This window comes from Piliocolobus tephrosceles, chromosome 12, assembly GCF_002776525.5.
Source record: "Piliocolobus tephrosceles isolate RC106 chromosome 12, ASM277652v3, whole genome shotgun sequence".
Classification (NCBI taxonomy): domain Eukaryota; kingdom Metazoa; phylum Chordata; class Mammalia; order Primates; family Cercopithecidae; genus Piliocolobus; species Piliocolobus tephrosceles.
Genome location: NC_045445.1, coordinates 29987460 through 30007962, shown reverse-complemented (window position 1 = coordinate 30007962; position 20503 = coordinate 29987460). Strand labels below are relative to the sequence as shown.

Sequence of the window (20503 nt, the reverse complement as noted above, 5' to 3'; positions counted from 1 at the left end):
TCATGCTCACCTGAGCCAATTAGTCCCATCTCTGGATTATTGCTGAAAACTTCCAGGTCAGTTTCACTTCTATAATTGTTTAACGACTTTGTCTAATTTGCCAGAATGCTTCTTGTCTTAGAGGGTTACCTGTCTTCCCCATGAAGACAGTTGAATTTGGATTCCTGAGTTGATGAACTCCAAGCTCCCTTAGAAACCTGATGTTCCATGATCCATAGACTTACTGCAATTCATAATTATTTTAATTATTTATGTATTTACTTGATGTTTTGACTGCTTCTGCCACTAGAATGTAAACTCTGTGAATAAGGGGACTGTGTTTCGTTTGTATATCTCCATCTGCACAGTTCCTGGCATAGAGTGAGTACTCAATAAATATTGTTGAATGAACGAGTGAATGCATATCCTTCATCAGTGTTGAAAAATGAATTGATATTAGGGTATTACATTAAGAATAGCAGAGGAATCTGGTATCTCTTCTATCTCTTTCTGAGGTCATAAAGTCCTCAGTTTCTCTGGAAATACTAATATTGTAATAAAATAAATACATAAAACAGTAATTAGTATCTGTCAATTATGGTTATTTTTAAGTCTCAGTCTTTATTCAAGATCAGCAGCTTCTGCAGCAATGACCATCTTCTTGTAACCTTCCCTCGATTTCAGTCTTGGGTCAATAATTTGTTTTGCCATTCACAGAATCTCAAATGGTATAAATTCCCAGCTCAACTAGGGGCAGAAAGCATGTTATATTAAACAAGTTATGATGAGTAATTATGGCTATCACTAGGTATCATGACTACTCAGGAACAAGAATCAAGAATTTATTATTGAGTAGGGTATAGTAAAGGAGGATGAAGGCTTAGGTAAATAAAGAGTTTGCCAAAAATTCCATGTTCAAGGCATTTATAGTACTTCAGTTTGTTTTAGGGTACTTCTCTTTGGTTTTCTCGTGAGACAGAATAATGATGCCTACCAAAGTGCGCCAGTTAGCAGCAGTCTTCCTGCTGACTTCCTGATATTGCTCCTTATAGTCTACTTTTTTCTTAGCACTAACTTTTGATTATCTAAAATTATTGATGCATACACAAAATCATAAATGATGCCAATTATTGGCAGGTTGTGACGGTGATGGAATACATCACGTTTTAAAAAAGAATAATTACTTTGCTATTGTTATATTATCACTATATCTTTGATGAATTTTGTTGCTTTGCTATTTGAAGAACTGTAGTCTTACCTTTAGGCTGGTTCTACATTTGAGAATTGGATTATTTAAGGTCCTAATATCACTTGTGTGTTCTAGGCAACCAAAATGAGTTTTTCACGAGCAAATATGAGAAGAGCATGATATAGTTTGTATGTTTGTCCCCGTCCAAATTTCATGTTGAATTATAATCGCCAATATTGGAGGTGGGGCCTGATTAGAGGTGATTGGATCATGGGGATGGATTTCTCGTGAATGGTTCAGCACCACCTCTTGGTGCTGTCATCACAATAGTGAATGAGTTCTCATGAGATCTGGCTGTTTAAAAGTGTTTGTCACCTCCTTCTCTCTTTCTTGCTCCTGCTTTCACCATGTGACATGCCTGTTGCCCTGCCACCTTCTACCATGATTGAAAGCTTCCTGAGGCATCACCAGAAGCTGAGCAGATGCCAGCATCATGCTTCCTGCAAAGCCTGCAGGACTGTGAGTCAATTAAACCTCTTTTCTTTATAAATTACCCAGTCTCCAGTATTTCTTTATAGAAATGCAAGAATGACCTAATACAGAGCACTCACACTTCAAAATCATAACTAAGCTACTCACTTACTCACTTGTTTTTCACCTACTTCATGCCAGATACTGTGTTAGGATCTGGGGATACAGTGGTGTCATAGATTAAAGGTGGCCAAAACTTATTTGATACTGCTCTCATCAAGAGGTGGGATCTATGTCCTTCCCCTTGAATCTAGGCAAGCTCTGTGACTGCTTTGACCAACTGTGTATGACACAAGTGACACTGTGACAATTTCTGGACACAGGTCTTAAAAGACTGGCATTTTCCATTTCCTGTCTCTTGGAACACTCACTCTTGGAGCCCTAGGCTATCATACAAGAGCTCTGACAAACGTAAGGCTAGCTAGCTATCATGCCAGTAGGAGGCCCAACTAGTCAAATAGAGAGGCTGCCTGTAGAGAGAAGGATTCCCAGCTGCTGTCCAGCTGTTCCAACCCCCAGCTATTTGAGTCATCCCAGCTGAGGCTTCCAACATCATGGAGCAGAAATAAGCCATGCCAGCCATGCCCTATCTGAATATCTGACCCATGGAATCACGAAATAGGATAATACTAAATTGTTTTAATCCATTACTTGGAATAATTTGCTACATAGCAGTAGATATTCAAAACAAGAAGAGAACAAATCAGACTTGGTCTTTGTCTTTACAGCACTTAAGATTTAGAAATGATGACAATTCAAAGTTAATATTATATATCCTAGTGTGAAACAAGAAACTGAAATGCAGCAATACCAAAGAAAGCTAGAAGAAACCTATCATCTTGTTTCATTTTTTTTTTTTTTTTGCTTGTTAACATTGCTATTATGTGCTTAGTGCTGTACTAAATTTGGTCCTAATTGTAGAAATTTTCAATAAGGGTAGGCATTCCACCAGAGTGGGTAGAACAGGTTGATTCAGCAGGGCTGTTGCAAGATTTTAGATCTTTAAGCTGTTCTTAAAATTTACTCTAAGTTATAGACATAATAATCAAATTCCTGCAAACATACACATTCTTTTCATAAAATGTGGACTTTTTTCCTACTTTGGTGGGACCTGGATTATCTGATATAATGGGTGGGATGTAAGACATAATAGGTTAAGATCCACTGGCCCAGAGGAGTGTATTAGCCTAAGGTGTGAGGCAGAGTGTATACCAACTTATTCATGAGACATGCAAAGGTACTCCAGTGAACTAAGGGGAGAAATATTGTTCCATTAATGTGATTTCTAGATCATGTTCAATCATCTTTTTTCTCTTTTTAAACCAATATAATAAAAATTCAAAAATTAAGTGAAATGATAATGTTGGGTATTTAAAGGCTCTCAGGGAAAAAGATCAGAAAGAAAAACAAACACTTAAGATCTTTCCTTGGAAAGCTACAGAAACTGTATAGACCAGAAATCACAAACTCAAATGCCAGCAAGGCCAGGCATGACATTGAAAGTGAAGGATGTGAGTCAAGTGAGTGGTGAGCTAGAAAGGTATGCCATGTCCCATCCAGAGGGGCAGCTGGCCCTGAGTGTCAGACCACCTATGCCATGCCCATGCATCCCAAGCTGTCTAAATTTTCTAGAGAAGGAGGATATTCTGATTTTTATGTTGGATCTCCTAATTTCTAAATGTCAGGACAGACAAAATACATCTGTGGGCTGATTTTAAGCAACCTCTGATATAGACACCTGACAGGGATTGATGTGAGGATCAGCCTCTCATAGTTACAAAACAGACAAATGAGTTTGGCCAGATCTTGCTGTCGGCCGCTGCACTAACCCTGGTAGAATTTTGTTTTTTTTTTTAAATGCATTTCTCCATTAGTGATGGCGAGTGAAATGTCTGGCTTTGCAAATTACTGCTGTCATTTAGTTTAATGTACTCCTGTTTTTACATATTTATAAAAACCTTTTACATTATTAATAGTGATTAAATGCTTAGACACTGAAGATCAATAATGCTTCTGTTCACCTATTTACATTATTGAAAAGTAATGTCATACAGGGCTTGTAGAGTATGTGGTTTACTTTGTAGTCATGTTTGGAGTAGATTGAAGAAAATAAAGAAACTGGAGCTACAGGGTATAAATTGTATTTAGGGAAAAAATGGTAACTCAGTTGAGTTTGACCAAGATCTTCACCATGGGCAGGTTGCACATTCACATGGTTGTTACACCATCACAGGGCACAGAACATACATATTCCATGGGCTTTCACATGTGGGTGCAGCTAACTCAAAACAAGAAGGTCTAGTCTCCCTTGGATATATAAGGATAAACAGTGTTTTGCAACACTTAGTCACCTGTATGTCACCATCTTTAGCTCCAAAGGTTTCTGATGGTAGCAACACTCAGCAGCAAATCAGCTGTGTGGGTTGCATTTTGCTCGTAGGCAAATGAGCCCCTTCAAAATACTTTCTTCACCCGCCTACCCAGCTATCTCTCAATTACGCAGCAAAAACTAGAAAGCAAAGTGGTTTGTTCACCTGATTATGGCACAAAAGTGTCCCAGATCTGTCTGAGGAGAGCAATCCTACTGTCTGAGATGTATAAGACCCATAAGTATTTCAGAGTCAGATAGTCCAGCTTTCTAAGTAGCCAAAATGGCCCACTATAGTGGTTTAGAGACTGGCTGTCAGCACCAGTTCAAATTCTGGGTTGAAATTCTGACTGACACTCATTAATTGTGAACAATGACCCTGAACAAGTCATTTACTTGACATCTCTGTTCTTATTTCCTCACCTGACAAATGGAGATAGTAATAGTACCTACCATACAGAATTTTTGTAAGGATTGAATAACACATGTAAAAGTTTAGCATGAGATCTTTGACATAACAAATGCTCAAGGACAATTTACATGTAGCAAAACATCCATTTCATGAGTCATTCGATTGCGATCTACAAAGAAAAAGTTCATTAGCACTGATTTGAAGTTTGTAAATGATGTCACTGAAATGTATTAAATTGAACTGGATTTTTAAAATGTCATCTGGTTTCTAAGTTTCTCGTGTTGACCCAAATACCATTTACCTAGTATAAATTTGGTTCACATCACCAGGTTTATTTAAGGACACATTGAAATGGGGCAGCTGTGGCATAATGGAAAGGTTACAAGAGTTGCTACAATGCAAGCTTGCTGCATGTGTGATTTGGGGCAAGTTATTTAATCTCTCTGAACCTCAGTTTCCTTATATATAAAATGCACCTAATACAAGTATCTACTTTGCAGGGATAATGTAAGGATAAAATGACATAATGTATGTTCGTTTGCTTTGTAAACTAAAAAGTACTATATAGATGTAAGAGACTGTAGCTATTATGATTTATATACATGTGATCAGAGTTGGACTTATTTTGCCCAAAGATATCCCAAATAAAAATGCATGTGTTGATTTTTTAGAGGAAATAGATTGTCCTCAGCTACTTTCCTTGCGAAAGGCCTTTGCCTTTTCTGATAGAATGGATATATCTGTAATAGCTGAGACCCCTGGATGAAGGAGACCCATCGTTCTGAATTTAAATGTGACTTGCAGAGCCAAATGATAACTTGGAGCATTTTACAAAAGAATGAGGAAAACTCAATCAAACCAGGATGAGGAAAAGTGAACAAGTAATAGGTTTGTTCACTCTGAGTGGCTGGAAGTGCTGCTGATGCATGAAGCTGAACCGCAGGGGTTTAAGTTTGTCCTCACTCTTCTAAGTTTATCGCTCACATGCTCTGCTCTAGGTCACAATGACTTGTCTCTTGTCTTTCTCAGGTCCTGACTTTCTCTCCTTATTTGAGTTTAGTGAGTCATTTAACACATCTCCATGTCATGGAGGTTATTTCTTTCACTTCATTTCATTTTTTTGGATCAACTTTTCTCTGAGTGAAGAAAGCTACAGAGTTGATGTCTTACCTCTACCTTAAGTAGGAAAATAGGGATAACAGCTGCCTTTTGTTCTTTTTGTTCCTCTGGTGTATAATAAATAAGTCTCGACTATCTAAATAATTACTTTGACTATACCCCATCTGAAAGTCACTGCAGAGTTGTTATTGAAACTGGAAGAAGTACTTCAAAATGGAGATGACTGAATCTGTTGGAAGAAGGAAAACTTTGACCAGATCCCCTGGCAGAAAAGCCCTTTCTTGTGATTCATTGGCATTTGGATTTTGGGTTCTGTCAGAGACCTAAAAAGTCAGAACTACACAATAAAAAAAATAATTAAAAACTTTTGAGTTTCAATAACAGTTCTAGTATACAACTGAAGGGAAGGGAGTTGAGAGTTTGAAATTTCCATGCACATCTTATTTTTCCCCTTTTCTACTGTGTATAGGTCAAGATGAAGTTGCAATTTTCTTAGATTGTCACTGATATCAACATAAACTCTTGACCAAGTTATTCTTGGGGAATGATAACTCCCACCAGGCTGCAACTGAGGGAGTAGGCTGTAGACAGGAGCTCCTGGACAAATACTTTCCATGTTTCTTAACAATTCCTATTTGCAATAGTCTACAAGGCCAGTAAAATATCGACTTGTGGAATGAATACAGGAGAACATTTTTGTGCCTGGAAATGTTGACTTTAGTGACTTACCTCTAATGCTAATTAGTAAAATATATCATCGCTGAAGATGAAGAATAACAATGAGCAAATTCATGTTATTATACTTTATATAAGTAAGTTTATTTTAAATATTTCTTTGCCTTATGGGTTGGGCTTTGGTCTGAGGTCCTAAGTGACAATTCATGCATTTGAACTTTCCTGGAAGACAGATTTTTCACGAGTCTTGCATTTCACACTAGGATGTCAAACTTATTCAACCCTTTCCTATGGAAACATTTTCCATCATGAAATAGAATTTAAAATTTAGTTTTTGAAATTCAAGATTTTTTTCAAGGAATCAATCCAGAAGCTAAACGATAAATTTGCAAATTATACTTCCCTCCTGTTTTTGTTATTAAAAGTCATATTATAAATATACATACACAAACATACACACATAATTTTATGATACAGAATCTCTAGAAACGAGTTTTTTCCTTAATCAGTAAGGGTTTTGGCTTTCCAGAGAAGTCCTAAAAAAGAAATTAATGTGGATTATGTGGAATGGCAAGTAATCTGATCTTTAAAAGATATCTTCCTTTCATAGTTAAGGAAAAACATGACCATTGTTCATTAAGGAATAAAATAAATACATATGTACCTGCTGTCAAATGACACCTCAGGTGGAATGACATGAGTACTGTCCTTGCCAATGAGGAATTTGATTCGATCAAAGAAAAGTCTTGAAGTGTGCTGAGAGAAGAGAGGTTGGCTTTGCTGAATGAGGTCAAGAGGATCTGGTGAGCCCTGGCAGAGAGGACTCACATAACAGTTGCTTTGTTGACAGCAATCAGGATCCACACAGTCGGTTAAACCATCTGGAAATAAAACCCAAAATCAGTATTGATTATTTAGCTTCAAGAGAAACAATATAGTTTAAAATATACATAAATGGAGAAAAATGTAAAATATAGCCAAAGATAATCAACCTTATTTTGAGTTCAGAACTTGTTAAATTCACATTTTTCATGAATTATCACTCACTCTGAGTTCACATGGCACCTCACAGAAATTCAAACTATTTTGTTCATAAATCTTTCTTTCCTGAATTCTCCCACATTTATCATCTGGAGAATATAGTTTATATAGTTATTGTTTAGAGTTTGGGTAAACAATTCTGTTAGATATCACTGTTTAGAAATTTCTTCTTCCTCAGTGAGACCATTCTTTCAGAATGCCATGATTTCTTGTAAGCACACCTAGTACATCTATGAGCACACAATTAACAAGTACTTGCTACCTGAATTTGTATTTTTAAAAAAATCCTCCCAATATTGTTGTCTACTGGTAATGCTCAAAATAGAGGTTGGGATTCTCATGGTGAAAAAAAGGTATTTAGAGCAATGATTTTCAAATGTGTTGTCAATTACCTAGGGAGCTTATAAAATATGCATATTCTTGAGCTCCACCTACTGACTCAGAATTTTTACAGACCAGGATTATGCATACTTAATCTGGGTGATTCTGAAGCATACTAAAGTTGCAGAACCAGTTTTTTAAGGAATTTATAGAAGGAACTAGAGTTAACATGCCTAATAGCAGTTTTTTGACGCAATTACTATTAAACCTGACATATATGAATGCGATGACTTTCTCTGTTTCATTTTCTGGCCCTTCACCATTTGCTGTAGACTGCTGAATCCACTGCTGTACCACAAAACAAACAAACAAACAAACAAAAAAAAAAAAAAAAACGCCATACAAAGGCTTTGTTCTTTGGTAGAGAAATGATGTGGGGAACAGGGATTCTGAGGCAGGGAGACCACTGACAATCTAACAGGTGCAAAATACTGTTAGGTGCTTGGAAAGGTTAAGAGATAAAAATACCCTTTTCCTGTTTTCAAGAGCTCTGGGCTTAGTAGGAGAAACAGATATGTAAACAGCTAACTCTTATACTAGCAAAAATGTAAGAAGGGCTCTAAGAGAGTTACATGCAAAGAGAAGGGGTTGGAGTGATTAACTGAGCATATGGACACTTCATTCCATGCCCCATAAGTGAAAAAATTAAAGTCCTTCCTAGGTCCTTAAAGAAGGCAAGTGACTCTAATTCAGTTGTTTAACAAGGGTAAATATAAAGACACTAATCTTCTTGGCTTGCCTTGGAATAGGAAGGTTCGGATGGATCACCGTCTCCTTAAGACTGCTGCAGCAGCAAGTTACTGGCACTGGTTTCCTGCAGCTCTTTTGCTTGCTCTGTCTCCCCCACTTGTCTGCTCCCGTGGAGTTAGAGGGGGGTATACCACAGCTGGGGGCAATGAAAGCGAGGAACACCAAGAGAGTAGATGTTTGGAACAGCAGCCCTAGGGCACCCGGGAAATATTTTTCCCCACATGTGGTCCTTTCAAATTCCCTGTACTATAGACAGTACTTTGATTTAAAATGCAGTTTGCTTTTTTCTTGCCTTCCCTGTTTGTTCAATGTATTTCTGCCCCGATTTCTATTTCTTTGTATACATATTTCTTTTTCATTGATGACTTTTTAGTGTGAATTTGTTTCAATAAGAAGTTTCTTTCTGCTTCCCCTCTTCCCATCATTCAGCAAATTATATGAACAGATTTTTTACGGATTTTAGATGCCACTACCACCTCTCCCTCCAATACACTGTTCTCAGCCTCTTATTAGCACATTATCTCTTTACTCTGCTAATTAAACATCTGGATGTGCTGAAAAGCTGGCTAAAATATCAGGCTGATTAGAAGAGTTCTCTGATGCCTGGAATTGGTGCATAATGCACTAAACAATGAAAAATTGCTTTTCAAATAGGCAGTCACTTTCACATTTTTATTGAATAGTGAATTTGTTATTATTGAGCTAATATATGTGGAAGTACCTAGTGTCATGCCTGGCAAATATTAATGAATGCATTAGTAATAATCACATTGGGCAGTCACAGGCTTCAACCTGTCAACCACAAAATTGCGACTTATTTTTGAAAATAAATAGATTTTAAATAAATACTAACACCAAAAACGATCTTAAAAAACCTAAGAAAATCTAAACATAGAACCAATTCATAATTGGGACTCACATTCTCATCTAGTAATGTTCTATACATTCCAAGCTAAAGTTTCATATTTAATAATTGCCTATTATGTAGGGCTGACCCTTTAAGACCTCTGTTTTCTGAGACAACAGCAAGGCTCCTGTTGAGTCTAGAAAGACCTCAGGCAAGCAGACCAATAATGGCATGCAAACCCCATATTATAATTTGTAGGTAAGTCCAGTTCATGGGCAAAGATGAACTTACCAATTATCACATTGGCTAACACCCCATATAGTATGTCTAGACTGTTGCAAAGAAGTGCAAATGACAATCACGCTGAATGTGTGCTTTGTTTTTTGGCTATTAACAGTATTTTTTTTCTAATTGTTCAGAATTGGAAGCTGTGGCACCCTACTGATAGCCAAGCTCAGCGTGGCAGATATGGGCATGTCAAATATTAACTGATTTTTACTTTTAGGGCCTGTTCTCTTCAAAGGAATAAAAATACTAGGTAGCTAAAAAAGAGGAAGGTTACACTGTCTTGAAGGACTATCTATGTCATTCATTGATCCTAGCTTTGCCAACCAGTTTGGGACTCTGCCAGTTGGCTCAATTGGTGCTGATGAAGCACTGGTTTCTTTGCTTTGTGATCAAGTCATCACTAGTAAACTTTTGCCTACTAATTGTATGCCCGTGGCTGAAAGGGGAAATGGATGAAGGAATATGAGTGATACAGGGGAAACTCATACTTTCTAATCCTGAAAAATGAATTTACAAATATATATGGTTTAGAGACAGCACTTGTATTATCACCTTGATAATAATGGGCAGTTAATTCATGGTAGGTTATACAAAAGGATTTGAAAACATGTCTAGATTAGTTAATATTTGCCAGGTGCTAGGTACATCCACGTGTATTATCTCAACAAATCCTTCAACAAACTTGTTAGGTTGATATTCTAATTCCTATTTTACACATGAAGAAGGGGAGGCTAGATGTAGTTGCAGTGGGAAGTAACCTGGGAGTCATATTAACACCTAGTGTTATGCATGCAAATCACACATTCAACATCATCATCTAAACAGTGTGTATTACTAGTACTGATCTAGGCTGTAGGACTTCCAAGTGCATGACTATACATAGGCATTTAGAGCACATGAATTGGTTAAGGTAAAACAAAACAAAACAAAACAAAAAGAGACATTGGCTCTATTTATTTATTTATTTATTTTTGAGATAGACTTTCGCTCGGTCGCCCAGGCTAGAGTGCATTGGTGTGATCTCTGCTCACTGCAACCTCTGCATCCTGGGTTCAAGCAATTCTCCTGCCTCAGCCTCGCAGGTAGCTGGGATTACAGGCACCTGCTACCATGCCCAGCTAATTTTTTGTATTTTTAGTAGAGATGGGGTTTCACCATGTTGGCCAGGCTGGTCTTGAACTCCTGGCCTCAGGTGATCCACCTGCCTTGGCCTCCCAAACTGCTGGGATTACAGGCATAAGCCACTGGGACAGCCCTACTTTGGCTCTAATCTTCATTTGCCACTTACAATCTGTACGATCCCGGACAAGTCAGTTCCTCATTTGTAAGATGTAAATAACAATAATACTCACTCTATAGGTTGTTGTAAGTATCACATGCTATAATAAAGATGAGATTGGGTGCATTCAGGGTGGTATAGCCATAGACTGGAGAACATTAGGCTAAGTGAAATAAGTCAGTCATAGAAGGAAAAATACTCCATGATTGCTCTTATATGAGGCGTCTAAGATAAACATATAGAAGTAGACAACAGAACGGTGGTTACTTGGGGATTCGTTAGGGGGTATAGGGAGTTAATGGATATAAAGTCACAGTTACAAGATGAGCAAGTCCACGTACAACATAGTACTTATAGTTAATAATGAGGTATTGTGCATTTAACAATTTTTTAAGACGGTAAACCTAATGTTAAGGGTTCTTACACACACACACACACACACACACACTTCACCCCAAAACAAATGGACAAGAAGAAAACCGTTGGATATAATGGATATGTTTATTACCTTGTTTGTGGTGATGGTAACAGGAGTTTATACATATGTGTAAACTGACCAAATTATTTACATTTATTATGTTCAGGTTTTGTACACCATTTATACCTCAATAAAGTTGGAAAGGTATTCATAAAAAGCTTACTATCTAGTACATAGCTAGCACTTGATAAATGTTAGCTGCTGTTATTATACCAAATTCTAAAACATACAGACTGCAAAGAATCTAAGGATAGAGTCTTAGGGGTAGATGCCAATGGTTTGCAATGGCAGCTTAAAGTGTTCAACCCCACTTCTACTGAAGTTGCCTTATCACTGGCCAGAGGGCAATTGACTTCTGTGTAGCATGTTCCAGTTGTTGGAATGTGTTCATATTATGAACTATGCTTGGTTAGGTTGTCAGGTAGGTAGGATCTTATGTAACTCTGAGTAGACAAACACTAATACTACAGAAACTTTTCACTCATTGGATTTGATTGATTCCGAATTTGCCACCATTTGGACAGGGGCTGGATTTAAGCTTAAGCTTTTCAGCATCTATAGAACAGTGGGTCTGCTGAGCAAATTAATAGTGAAAATAAAATGGAAGGGCTGATCGTTCCAATGACTCAGTAAAGCAAAATCTTCTTAGATATGTTAGAAAGCCATAAGCAGTGAACTAACTATAAATCATTCATAACTCTTTACTAAAGCAGGCCTCCTGCTAGGCACTCCTGTTAGCCTAGTTGTCGCCTTTATATGTATTGAAGGTAAGAGGACTGTATTTCCTCTGGAAATAGTCTATAATTCATATTACTCATTTATTCAGGCTGATTTTCACCCCTGGATTTTACTGTATTAGGAAAAAGAAAGTGAGAGAGACTCAAGTGCACTCAGGATATGGCCTGCCCAAATCATTATTGTTGCTATAACCACATATCATTAAACTTTTCTGGGTTGGGAAAATACATTGTTCTGCCTCTTGTAACTAGAATGCCACTAATGTTCATGTTCTCCTGGTGCCTACCTGCCATCAATGGCTTTTCATATCACTTAGAATAAAAGCCTAAGTCTTGACAATGACTTATTACCTCACAGTCTGATTCTTTGCCATCTCCCTCTTACCTCTCAGATCTTACCTCTTATGATCCACCCCATCTCCTTCCCACTCCTCTGGCTGTTACTTAATTTCCCAGGCAATGTCTTGTATCAGGACCTTTGCACACACTATTCCTATGCCTGGAATGTTCTTCTCTCTGGTATCAACATGGCTTAACTTTCACCTCCTTTGGGTCTTTATTCAAATATCATCTTCTTAGTGAGATTTTCTCTGGCTACCTTATTTAAATTTTCCCCCTGTTCTACAGGCCCTGTCCTTCCTTTTCTTGCCTTATTTTAATTTTTGTTTTTTTAATTTTAAATTTTTGTGGGTACATAGTAGGTGTATATATTTATGGGATACGAGATATTTTGATACAGGCATGCAATGTATAATAATCTCATCATGAAAGATGGGGTATCTATCCCCTCAAACATTTATCCTTTGTGCTACAAACAATGCAATTATACTGTTTTAATTATTTTAAAATGCACAATTAAATTATTGATTGTAGTCACCCGGTTGTGCTATCAAATAGTAGGTCTTGGCCAGGCGTGGTAGCTCACGCTTGTAATCTCAGCATTTTGGGAGGCTGAGGTGGATGGATCACCTGAGGTCAGGAGTTCGAGAACAGCCTGGCCAACATGGAAAACTCCGCCTCTACTAAAAATACAAAAATTAGCCGGGTGTGGTGGTGGGTACCTGTAATCCCAGCTACTTGGGAGACTGAGGCAGGAGAATCACTTGAACCCAGGAGGCAGAGGTTGCAGTGAGTTGAGATAGCACCATTGCACTCCAGCCTGGGGGACAAGAGCGAAACTCCATCTCAAAAAAAAAAAAAAAAGTAGATCTTATTCATTCTTTCTAACTATCTTTTTGCACCCATTAACCATCCCCAATTCCCCTTTAAATCCCCATTACCCTTGCCAGGGTAATGGTAACCATCTTGCCTTTAAAAAAAAAAGAAAAAAAACAACAAATTTTCTCCATCACATTTACCACCTTCTATGGTAATATGTATTTTTAAAATTTGGTTTAATTTCTGCCTCTTCTAACTAGAATATAAGCTTTATGGAAGCATGAATTTCATCTTTTTTATGCATTGCTATTTCCTCAATGACTAGAACAGTACCTGGCTTAAAGTAAGCATTCAAGGCCCAGCATGGTGGCTTACGCCTGTAATCCCAGCACTTTGGGAGGCCGAGTCAGGCAGATCACTTGATGTCAGGAGTTCAAGACCAGCCTGGTCAACATGGTGAAAACCCATCTCTACTAAAAATACAAAAATTAGCCGGGGGTGTGGGGGGGTGTGGGGCAGGGGTGGCATGCACCTATAGTTCCAACTACTTGGGAGGCTCAGGCAGGAGAATACCTTGAATCCAGGAGACGGAGGTTGCAGTGAGCCGAGATTGCACCACTGCACTCCAGTCTGGGTGACAGAGCGAGACTCTATCCCCCCTCAAAAAATGAACATTCATTATATATTTGAATAATGAATAAACAGATGCCATAAAAGTCCTATTTCGATGACATTTGTAAATTTGCCTAGAGATTAATAAATATCCAACTAATATATGAAATTGTTATTAATAGATGCTTCATTGATAACACACTTTTATTACCCACTTTAAATGACTGTATTTCAACTATTTTCTCATTCATTTTCATCACTGCAAAGTAGGCAGATGTCAAGTATTAGTAGCGTTAGTTGGCAGATAATGTGATGGACCCAGTCATACAGTGGTGAACAGTTACAGAGTTGAGATTTTCTACTTTGCAGTTGCATCTGGAGGCACTTGGGCAGTTTAGGCTCTTATAACTAAGTGATGATCCATTAATAAATGGGTTGCTTAGAAATTAAAGGGGTATGGTGAGAAAAGAATAATTAGAAATATGCTTTCTGATGCCAAGTCTTTTGTCTCCAACCAAATCTCAAAGGTAAATGTGAAGATGTCTGACTCTTAAATAGAGTAAATGTTATAAATTCATTGTTCCTTCTCTTTCATTTTCCTATTTATTAAACACTGAAGCATGCTGGTGCCATTCCAAACATGAGGCTCATTGATCCATGAGCTTGTATGTGTTCATAACTTACCCGTGGTACTGTTTTCTAGATCTAGAAACACTATATAATAAAAGAGACTTGCAAATAGCTATTGCTCTTAATGAGTGGTGACTTATGAAGAATGATTCCTGGAAGATCATTCTCTTTTAGGCAATTAACTTATTGATTTTACCAATGAATATGAATATAGACCACTGGAAGAGTTTATACCACAGAAGCTTGGACAAACATGATAAATACTTAAAAGATCAGAGAAAAAAGGCTGTTTGGATTGAACACTCTTACTCTACATTTTTTGAGCCTTCTTGAAAATATTTCCACAATATCAGAGACCACTTTCCTTCCTCCATAAGTAGAGTGAATGAAATGGAATCTTTGTATGGTAACTGAAGATCTTATAAAACAATGTTCTATATGATCTGGCCCCTGCCTACTTTTCCATATTAATCTCTTCCTCACTCACGTTCCAGCCACAAAGACTTGCCTTTTACTTTAGAGCCTAGTACATTTCCACCTCAGGGCATATATACATGCTATTTCCTCTGCCTGGAACATTCTTCCCCTGACTCATGTGAGGCCTCTCTCACCACCCAGACTAGGTCAGGTCCCCATGCACATTTATAGAATTACACAATTTTAAAATTATAAAATTTTTCTAGCACTCTTCACAGTTGTAAATACATAGCTATGAGGGATCTTTAAAAAGTTCATGGAAAATGTGTATCATGAGAAAATTATGCAAGGAGTTCAAATTTTTTTTTTTTTTTTTTTTGCACTAAAATAAAGTCATACTAGTTGTAACACATCTGAACAGGATCTAGTTTGAGGCACTAAGAAGGATAAGACATCGGTTTGAAAAGAGTCCCTGTCAGAGCAATGTGAATTTTGCTAAAACTGAAGCAAGAACAAACATCAAATTTATGATGAAACTTGGGTGAAAGAATGATGACATCACTGATGCTTTATGAAAAGTTTATGGGGACAATGCCCCAAAGAAATCAGCAGTTTACAAATGGATAACCCTTTGCAAGAAGAGACAAGACGATGTTGAAGATGAAGCCTGCAGCAGCAGGTCATCCACATCAATTTGTGAGGAAAAATTAATCTTGTTTGTGCTCTAATTGAAGAGGACCAATGATTAACAGCAGGAGCAGTTCCGACACCACAGACATCTCAATTGGTTCAGCTTACACAATTCTGACTAAAAAATTAAAGTCAAGCAAATTTTCCACTTGATGAGTACCAAACTGTTACTCCCAGACCAGCAGCAGACAAAAGCAGAACTTTCAATGGAAATTTTAAATAAATGGGATGAAGATCCCAAAGCATTTTGTTGAAGAATTGTAATAGGAGATGAAACGTGGCTTTACCAGTATGACTCTGAAGGCAAAACACAATCAAAACAGTGGCTACGAAGAGGTGGACGAGGTCCAGTCAAAGCAAGAGTGGACTGGTCAAGAGCAATGGTTATCCCAGCACTTTGGGAGGCCGAGGCAGGCGGATCACTTGATGTCAGCAGTTCGAGACCAGCCTGGCCAACGTAGTGAAAACCCATCTCTACTAAAAATACAAAATTTAGCCGGGGGGAGGGGGGACAGGGGTGGCATGCACCTATAGTTCCGGCTACTTGGGAGGCTCAGGCAGGAGAATAGCTTGAACCTAGGAGGCAACAGCTGTTTGGGATTCTCAAGGCATTTTGTTTATTGTCTTTTTGGAGGGCCAAAGAATGATAACATCTGTTTATTATGAGAGTGTTTTGAGAAAGTTAGCCAAGGGTTTAGCATAAAAACACCCAGGAAAGCTTCACCAGAGAGTCCTAATCCACCATGACAATGCTCCTGCTCATTCCTCTCATTAAACAACGGCAATTTGGAAGAGTTTCAAAGGGAAATCATTATGCATTTACCTTACTTATAGTTCTGATTTGGCTCCTTCTAATTTTTTTTTGTTTGTTTCCTAATCTTAAAAAATCTTTAATGGGCACCCGTTTTTCTTCAGTTAACAATGTAAAGAAGACTGGTTAAGTTCCTAGGACCCTCAGTTATATCAGGATGGACTCATCCCTTGCAAAATTGTTTTGAACTTGATGTAGAAATAAAGTTTATACTTTTGTTAAGAAACAAAGTTTATATTTTTAAATATTTATATTTTAAGTCCCCTTTTCCATGAACTATTTGCAGTCCCCTCATATTTGTGTGGGTTGTTTAATATCTATCTGCCTTGCTAGACCATAAGCTCCATGAAGGCAGAAACTTGTACTGTTTATCATTTTCTCCCCAGTGCCAAGCACAACAGTTGGCAAGAAGTAGTAATGAATTAATGGAAAACTGGGTACTTAATGTGAAATGTTTGGCTGAAAGGTAAACATTTGAGTGAGACATTTGGATCATCACCATCCAATATAACTTTTCCTAAAGATGAGAATGCTCTAGTACTGCGCTGTCTAGTACAGTAGCTACTAGTCTCCTGTGGCTATTGAGCACTTGAGATGTGACTAGTGCAGTTGAGAACCTGAATTTTTTTATGTTATTTAAGTTAAATTTAAATACATGTGGCCAGTGACTACCATACTAGATAGTGTAGATTTTGATGTCTGAAAATATTTAGATATTGGATGGTCTGCACATTTAGCTAAACATTATAGAAAAGTTTTAAATTTTTTAAGTCAAATTTATTGTTTTTTTTTCCTATTATGGTTTCTTTTCTTTTTATGTTTACAAAGTGTTTTCTCATTGTAAGACGTATCACCTATTTTTTAAATTCTGTTTGTTTTCTTTTAATTTTAACTCATTAATCCAGTTGAAGTATTTTTATTTATCTTATTCTTTAGTATATGGTATGAATTAAAAAATCTAAGGCATTTTTCTTAAGAGTTGTCCCAATTCCATTTATTTAATAATGCTTACTTTCCCCATTGATTTTTGATGCCAGTTTTATAATATACTAAATTTTGTACTTGGGTGTTTTCTAGAGCTTTTATTCAGTTGCATTAATCTGTCTATTCTCACATCAGTACCACTTTGCTTTAATTATCATAGCTTTCAAATATGCCTTAATGTCTGATAGTTCTATCTTCCTTTCACTATTATTTGTTTTAGCTATTCTGACTCAGTTAATATAATGTTCAAACTTTTTTCTGATGTTAATTCATATGTGCATGTAATGTATGGTGATCATATGTAACAAACTCCAAATTAGGACACATAATTAACAAATGAAAGTGTGGTAACCATCATAAGTTTTTTCCTCCAAGTATAAGGTTGTGCATGTGGTAGGTGTTTCTTGATTAAAGAGATGAATGAGGTCAAGACATTTCCTCGGTTTGTGACTTCTATAGTAATTAGTTCTTATATATACAACATGTAAGATAGCTTTCCTTTTTTGCACTTAAGAAAAAACATCGAAAGGTTATTTCTTCTCTGTTCTGTTTTTACTGTTCAAGGAGCTTTTAGGTAGTTTCTGGACCAGCGGTGTCACCCACATATTCAATGCAGCCCAATTAGTTACTGAGAATCACAATGCATTGAATCAGAGTGTAACTAAAGTCAAAGCTGCAGGAAGTAGCAGCAATACTAATGAGTATTTGAAACTGATTAGAATGCAAAAAATTTCCACCATTCTTTAAGTATCAGTTATAATATGGAGTAATCAGGTACCAGCTACTTGAAGCAAATGCTTGAAAGTGATTTTTTTTTGATTGGGAAGATTTCTTAAGAATTACATTTTTAAAATTAGGACCACTTTTTCCCAAAAAGGTTCAGTTGGTACTTTGTAATGTAATTAAAACACACACATATACACACATGCACAAACAAGTATATTAATATTAAAATTAAGCAAATATTAATAATTAGTCATATTTAACTAAATGAAACCAGCCAGTATGGATAGCTGGAAAGCTGAGACTACCAAATGAAGGGCATTTAATGTATTCTTATGGGTAATGTTTGAACAGTATAAAAATGGAATTATTGGTCTAAAATCTTAGTCATGGGGCTTTCAGGGTTTATTCAATCTATCTTTCCATCTCAAAGTTGAACTGAATCTATATTTAACATCAATATCATCTTAATTCTACCATAGGGAAAAATGGTAATTGGAAATCTCAAGGAGCCTTCCCCCCTGCTCCCTAAAGAGACAATCATAAAAATATACTGTGCTCATATCAAAGTCTTTGATATTTAATTTGCATATAGAGACACAGTTTTAAGGAATGTTCACAGGTCAATACACATTCAGTGAAATCTTCTATGTCTTCTGAATCTACATAGACCACAGGCATTGAGAACTGATAATTCATTAATATTTAATTGATCCATTCTTTAAACATTTTGGCTGCCTTCAGATGACCTTGAGGCCATAAAAAATGGTGATAATTAAATATTCAATTATTTTTATTACTTTACTAAGGCAGGAAACATTGGCTCAACCTTAACTGAGCCAGAAATTATAATTGCATAGGTTGTTAATGTGTTTTCTGAGCATAACATTTTTAATCAATACATAACTGAGAAATTCCTATTATTATATCAAATCCTTTTTAGAATGAAGCAGACCACCTAGGTTTACATCCAGGACCTATCATTTGCTTACTATGTGATTTTTAACAACTTACTTGACTTCTCTGTGTCTCAGTTTCCTAATTTGTAAAGTAGTGTTAATAGTAGTTCCTAGCAAGGTGCAGTGGCTCATACCTGTAATCCCAACACTTTCAGAGGCTGAGGCGGGCAGATCCCTTGAGCCCAGGAGTTTGAGATGAGCCTGGGCAGCATGGTGAAACCCCTTTTCTATTAAAAATACAGAAATTAGCCAGGTGTGGTGGTGTGTGCCTGTAGTCCCAGCTACTCAGGAGGCTAAGGTGGAAGGATTACCTGAGCTCTGGAGGCAGAGGTTGCAGTGAGCTGAGATCGTGCCACTGCACTCCAGAATGGGAGACAGAACAATACCCTGTCTCAAAAAAAAAAAGTTTCTACATAATGGGGATTAAATGAAATAATTCACGTAAGGGACTCAGCACAGGGCCTGGCACATAGTAAATCCTGAATACAAGTGAGATACTATTATTTTCAACATATTGGGAATATAACTATGGGCGATGGGTCATGCTTAACTGCAACAAGAAAACCATATACAGAATATAATTAGGTGTTTGATTGTATGGTGCATATTATCAACACCATGGGTGATTAAGGAGGTGGAGGTCAGAAGTTTCATGGGAGATATGGTTTGAGACTTAAATTATGGACAGAGAGTAATGGGTGAAGAAGACATGAAGACGTGCCAGGTAAAAGGCATATAATGAAAAAGACAAGAGGGAAAGTGAAGATGAGTCTTAGAGGACCATTAAAAATAAACTAAATAGTTTATCAGTGGGTCATTAGATTAAAAACTTCTCTCCATTTTCCAAAACAAGGTTTTCAAGTTATATGGGTAGTAAACAGTCTCTTCAGAAAATAGTCTCTTCTAAGTGTGTGTGTGTGTGTGGTGTAGTTTACTATCTTTCAAGTGGCTCACTTGAACTATCTCATTTAATCCTTATTACAACCCTATTAGACAGTGTGTGTCTAATTATTCAATCTATCTTTCCATCTCAAAGTAGAACTGAATCTATATTTATCATCAATATCATCTTAATTCTACTATAGGGAAAAATGGTAATATCATTTAATATCATCAACCCCATTTTAGAAATAAGGAAATTGAAGCATAGAGATATCATAAAACTTGCCCCAAATCACGCAGTTAGTATAAGAGCCAGAGCTAGTATCTGAATCCAGACAGTTTGACTTCAAATCTCTGTGTTCTTAATCACAAAGTTGCCTCCACTTAATTTTGATAAGGTCTTAAAACTTTTAAAGGTTAACTGTTAGCCAGAACAAGTAAAGGAAGAAACTCTTACAATGCAATTTGATGCTTAAGCCATGACTGCTACCTTATTAATATAAGCCTGTCCCATGTCTGAATTCAAATGACAAGGAATGCAATTGTCTAAGCAGATATAGAAA

The 20503-nt window shown here is 36.9% G+C and overlaps 1 protein-coding gene across 2 annotated transcripts in view; it reads right to left on the bottom strand.

Annotated features, from left to right (window-relative positions):
• TENM1 (teneurin transmembrane protein 1) overlaps positions 1-20503 on the bottom strand; it is a 604771-nt gene that overhangs the window by 163291 nt on the left and 420977 nt on the right. For both annotated transcript variants that reach the window (XM_023198891.1, XM_023198892.1), the window contains exon 15: positions 6938-7154. In XM_023198891.1, the coding sequence (XP_023054659.1) occupies positions 6938-7154 (217 nt within the window). The remainder of the gene's footprint in view (positions 1-6937; positions 7155-20503) is intronic.